The 5,693-nt window shown below is 46.8% G+C and overlaps 1 protein-coding gene across 1 annotated transcript; it reads right to left on the bottom strand.

Moving 5' to 3' along the window:
- Window positions 1-790: 790 nt before the first annotated feature.
- On the bottom strand, window positions 791-3,486 carry LOC119292543 (heparan-alpha-glucosaminide N-acetyltransferase-like). The gene is made up of 13 exons (XM_037571351.1): window positions 3,259-3,486; window positions 3,005-3,142; window positions 2,814-2,895; window positions 2,652-2,728; window positions 2,435-2,544; window positions 2,199-2,316; window positions 2,007-2,123; window positions 1,764-1,855; window positions 1,603-1,669; window positions 1,443-1,524; window positions 1,264-1,355; window positions 1,027-1,170; window positions 791-937 (listed from the first exon to the last, which is right to left on the bottom strand). The coding sequence occupies exons 1-13, from the start codon at window positions 3,484-3,486 to the stop codon at window positions 791-793; spliced, it is 1,494 nt and encodes a 497-aa protein (XP_037427248.1).
- Window positions 3,487-5,693: the final 2,207 nt, after the last annotated feature.

Raw genomic sequence — 5,693 nt, 5'->3', positions numbered from 1 at the left:
CGGCGAGCGCTGGCGTCGCCACCGCCGGAGCTCCGCCGAGCGTCGGCCTCGCGCACAGCCTCTTCTTGCCGCCGCGGATGACTACGGCGCCGGCGCCGGGTGGCGTCGCGCCGGCGCCATGGCTTCTCACACACATTCCCATGAAGATGCCGTTGAAGATCTTGCCAACACCGTCGGAGCTTCACATGATGCGGTGCGTGATGCGGTGCGTGATGAGGATAGGGAGGAAGGTTCATCTTCGGAGGCGGAAGAGTCGTCTTCGGAAGAGGACGAAGACGAAGAAGAGGAAGATGAAGATGAAGCTTAATGTGTCTTTCATGTCTTGAACTTTTAGTTTGCATTTGAACTTGGTTGGATGAACTTGTGGGCATGATTTTGATGAACTTGTGGGCATGAACTTTTATTCATCAACTTGTTTGTGTCAAATTTTACATGTTCATTTTTGTCCAAAATATCCATATATGCAAAATGCCCGGCGAGTCGCGCGCGCTGCATTTTAGCACGCTGCTGGAGCGGCGCGCGCGCGCTGCATTTCAGCGCGGCTGCTGAAGCCAGCGCAGGCGGGCGTGCAAAACCAGCCGCAGCGCGCGCGCTAACAGGTTTTTTGCGCGCGGCGCTTTAGCGCGGCTGTTGGAGATGCTCTAAAAACAACATTGAAAGCAACAAATTTGACAATAGAATAAGACAATTATCGCTTTTTTTTACATCAAAATAATGTTGGATGAAAACGAATGACATAATTTACTGCTGGAAGAAATAGATCATTGTACACAGCTATCATCCAGAACTCTCATAGTTTCCAATAAATCCCCAGCTTGTGCAAGATGCCAGAGACAACACCCCAGAAGAGGATCTCTCCAAATATGACGTACAGCAGAGTTCCCAGCCTTTCTGAATGCCAGACATTGACAAACACATGCTTTTGGATCCAGTTAACCTGCCAAAAATAACAAGACAAACAAATTAAGCCCATGCAAATACAGGCTCCAAATGTCACTACCAAGTTAACCTTCACCCATTACTTACAAGGGTTTTATCTTGCGACTCATAGTACCATCCGTTCACAAATGCTGCAAATATGCCTTGTGCCGCTAGGACGTACACAAGCATGGCGTTCATGCCGATCCACTCGAGGAACAAGAATGGTACTCTCAGGCCCCAGACATCAATCTATCATTGTGACAATGAAATGAGTAAATCATTGGGAAAGAGCTAATGGAAATGCAGCAATTTCATGCTCTAGGTACTTATGATAAACCATACCAGCATGTAGAAAGCTGACAGAACTATTCCAGCCGCGCCGGCAGTGAAGCAAACGTAACTGATACTGTAGAGTTGCTTATTGATTGGAATGGCTGAAATGGAAGGGTGATCGATGTAAGATTCTCAGGTCACAGTTTGTAGTAATTAGATCAAGTGTCGAAAATGGATTGTTAGGAAACCTTTTGTGAAGTGAAGGAGAATGCCGAGCAAGAGGAGCGAAATGCCCATCGAAAGCCAGTGTTTCAGTCTCTCCTTATGGGTCTAATATTAAGAAACTTTGATGTCATAGTTGCTTTTATCATAACCAAATGGTACCGGTACAATGTTTTGGATAATCACCTTGAAATGGATTAGAACATGGCCATAGTGGATTCCAATTGTCCCTGATAGAATCGACGATATTGAGCTGAAACATAAAACAGGGAAAATACTTAAATATTTGAAATAAACAAACTATATAACTAAGATTAATTCAGTGTAAGCTATGTTGGATCTCCAACCTTAACAATCCTTCTGGTTCGAATGGCGCAAGACACCATGATGGAGCATCGGCACGGAGAGGACCTGATTCTGGTGAGCTAAATGTACAATCCTGAAAATGGCAATTTCAGTGCACATATTGTCAGACTTGCACTTTCTAGCTTAATGTGTAGTATATCATTTAGCTGGTAAGGAAAACTTTCTGCAGCTACTTATACATAACAGTGAAATAAAATATGAACATATTAAGATTACAGTTCTACCTTAGTCCGGATCCAAACGGGCTGCGAGTAGAGATGATTAATCCCCCAGACCACCCTATCAACATGACCCACTGCATTGCAAGCCGGATCCAGGTGACCCCTTACACCACATTGTACCTGAAAACACAAGTACTTGTATCAAATACGGAAATAATCAACAGGGATAGCATCCTAAAGGTTAGCTCCAAGTACCGTAAACCGCTTCCCATCATTGACATCGCCATCCGAATGGTACACATAGCTCCAATCTGGAACATACAGCGAGAACGTCGTGACCATGTATACGACGAACACGATGAAACCGCCTAACCTGTCGATTGTCAGAAATGGCAAGAATTTTCCATCATAATCAGGGACAGGAAAAATTATGAATATGCAGTTTACAGTGCAGAAAGACAAGTATCAGCGAAACATTATTGTACCATTGCCACCGGTAGGCATGGAAGATGGCGTAAGGACCGGAACGGACGGTGACAGGCCGCACCTTTATGGTGAACACCTCTATGAGGGCAACCACGAAGTACACCAAAGCTATCCTCTGATGAGCCATCGTCAAATATAAGGAAAGAACTATGTTATGATTAAGACCTAGATGGATGACGAAATGAACGACAAGTTTGTTTGTCTAGTAAATATAAACCGAACCTGGAGGATGCCACACCATCTTATCACCTTCATGTCCACTCCATAAGCAAGGTCGTCCGGAGCGTGAGAGTATCCACCTACATCCGAGTTCGATAGTGTCAAATCAAGCAACATGGCTGCAAACTGAATTGTGTAAACACTCTACACATCGGCTTCAAGTACCTTGCAGTAGCAGGCCCCAGAAAAGCATTTTCAGTGTTCTGACGCTGACCTTCTTCACAGCGGCACCCATGTTTGGAACCCTCTGCAAAATATTCATCGTGATGAGCATTTAACATAATCTATATATCCACCAAAAATGTTTTGTTTACCAAATTTGCACGAGTATGAGCACGGAGAAGTGCTTTACTGACCTTCATGGCAAAGGCGATCGCAACACCGACGATGAAGAGGAAGAAGGGCATGACAAAGTCTGCCAGAGTGCAACCGTTCCACGGCGAGTGGTCCATCCGCTCGTAAGCCCCGCCGGCATCGTCCACCAGTACCATCAGCTGCACGCAAGAGATTGTCAGCAGTTCATATGCATGGTGACTTGTAAGCATTTCGTAGTATATTTGCTTGGGAAAAAGCAATCATATGTGCATATTCGGAGGAACATAGCTAGTACCACAATGGTGAGCCCTCTGAAGGCATCGAGAGCCGCCACCCTCGTGCTCTTCTTCTTCTGGGGCTCCTCAACAACGACCAGTCTCTCCTTCTCGGTGTCATCTCCGGCTCCGGCGTGGACGACGCCCTTGCCGTCTCCATGCTCCACCTCTACGGGAACTACATCAATGGCGTGCTGCTCTGAACCTTTCTCACCGCCGGATGCCGCTATGTCCTGCCCCTTCTCCATGGTAAATGTGTGTACAACTCACCTGATTAGGTTCTAGTACTTGAAAGCTGAAGCATTGGCACCGAACTACTTGGAATCTTACGAGATGAGTGGAGATTATGTATGTGGAATTTTATATACAGCTACACAATCATAAGAATTGTCCGTCAATCTGTCCTGCCACAAAAAAATGTTTAATTAGGTGCTAAATATATACTGGCACCAGCGTTGGGTTGCCGTCTTGTGGTATTTTAAGTTTTAAGTTCATGTTTTCTATGAGTGCGTGCTCGTCGCTTTCCTTGTTTGCTCAGCAGGGGCTTCACGTCCTCTGATTTCCATGTGTCAAGACCTTGATTGATAACCCTTTTTATGGTCTGTACAAATAAACAATGAGGGCACATTTGTTAATCAGGGTAAGTTCTACGCTGACAAGTGCTCCACTGCTACTGACTTTTTTTGTATAATTTATTTATTGTTTTAGAACACACATACATTTCAAGGAGAGATGCATTGTTCAAAAATGCAAATTTGGCATCACTCTCTCTTCAGATCGGCCAGTGTAACAGCTTAGGCGTGGTTGCCGGCGCCACGCTGTTTTTTCTTTTTTCTTCAGAACGCTTGATCTCTACCTTCTTCATCAATGGAAGTCGGCGCCTAGCTAGCTGCTTTTTCGTCAAAAAAATGGCGTGATTCCCTTGTTTAATTAATTAATAGGTGCAAACGCTGTACCATCTACCATCTTTTTCCTCGATGGTCCATACTAATTCGCAATTCAATACTACAGAGGTGCGTATCGGAGAATCAGTCCGTATGGAAGAGGACATGCGTCGCCGGCCGGCTCCGTTTGGATACCGGCATGTATATGTTCTTATATTGTTTTAGGGCGTGTCGCTAAAGGATGTTGTTCCACTTGGATAAAGACTAGTGATCGAATTATACATGCGGCTGGGTTACACCGGACGTCTCCAGTACGTATACTCCAAATAGTTATCAGATGTTGTGGCCCTTGTGGTTAATGGCTAGCACAGGGAGGGAAATGCCATTTTCGTAGCACCCAGCCGCGGGGCGTCGACATCCAACGAGTAGTAGTCACTCCATATAAAGTTAGTACAAAGTTGAGACAATTATTTTAGAAAGGAGGGAGTAGTATGTAGCTTAAAGAAAAAAAAACTACAACGTATGTGGAAGAACTGCCGAGTATGCATCTTTTCTATGCCGCACCTCGTAAGAAAAGGGCCAGCGCTCAGCGCCAGTGACCGGCGCAGGCATAGAACACGGTGGCCTTCCGCACCGTGAGAGATTAGGATGATGGTAACCGTTGGATCGCGCATCTGCATCGTCTTAGCCTTGCCTCCATTTTCGCACGTGCAAATCCCCCACGCACGAGGCAGCAGCAAAACGGCCTCCTCGCAGCTCGCGTTGCGTCCCTTGCTCATGTGTGAGGACCCATGCCTAGTAGTCCTGCCGTTCTCCTATAGGTACTCACAGCATCGTCCATGTTGTGCGTCGCATGGCGCAGCCGCTCTCCCATCCGGTGGCCGGAGTTGCAGCACATATCCCTTCTTCTTTTCTTGAATACGCAAGGTAGAAATAGTAGCAGACAAGAGTTACACAAAAACCTCTCACGCGCACTGACACACGACGCGGCGTGAGTCAGTAGGCTAGGGCGTACATACAGAAATGTGGGGTGTACGCACCCCCAAATTTAGAAGTTCTACGTCTCAGGCAAAATAGTGCACATGCCGGCGCCCGCACGGGCCTAGGCGCGAGCCTCTTCCTTGATCGTCGAAGAAAGGTGGGAGACGGGCGGCCTGTCATTGTCGAAGACACAAACGTTGCGTTGCTTCCAGATCCAAGTGGTGAGCAGCGCAAGCAATATGAAGCCGCGACGCAAACAGAGCGGGGAGCCAGTAGCCGATGATGCAAGCCAATCAAGGAAGGGGACGTCCGCAGATGGAATGGTGATCGGAAGCCGGCACCAACCCAAGTGCCATACTTGTCTAGAGAACTGGCATCCCGAGAGCAAGTGGGGCATGGTTCCCGGTACCTGGTCACTAAGGGAGGACGTCGAGTCATGCGGCAATCCATGTCGGGTGAGGCGCTCTACGGTCCAGCATCGATCTCTTAGAGCATCTCTAACAGTTGGCCCCCCAGAGGGCTTAAAAATCGCCGCCTGTGTTGGAAATATGCCCTAGAGGCAATAATAAAATGATTATTATTATATTTCT

Source organism: Triticum dicoccoides, chromosome 4B (assembly GCF_002162155.2).
Source record: "Triticum dicoccoides isolate Atlit2015 ecotype Zavitan chromosome 4B, WEW_v2.0, whole genome shotgun sequence".
In the NCBI taxonomy this organism is placed as follows: domain Eukaryota; kingdom Viridiplantae; phylum Streptophyta; class Magnoliopsida; order Poales; family Poaceae; genus Triticum; species Triticum dicoccoides.
Note: the sequence above shows the minus strand (reverse complement) of the source record. Positions and strands in the feature narration are given on the sequence as shown.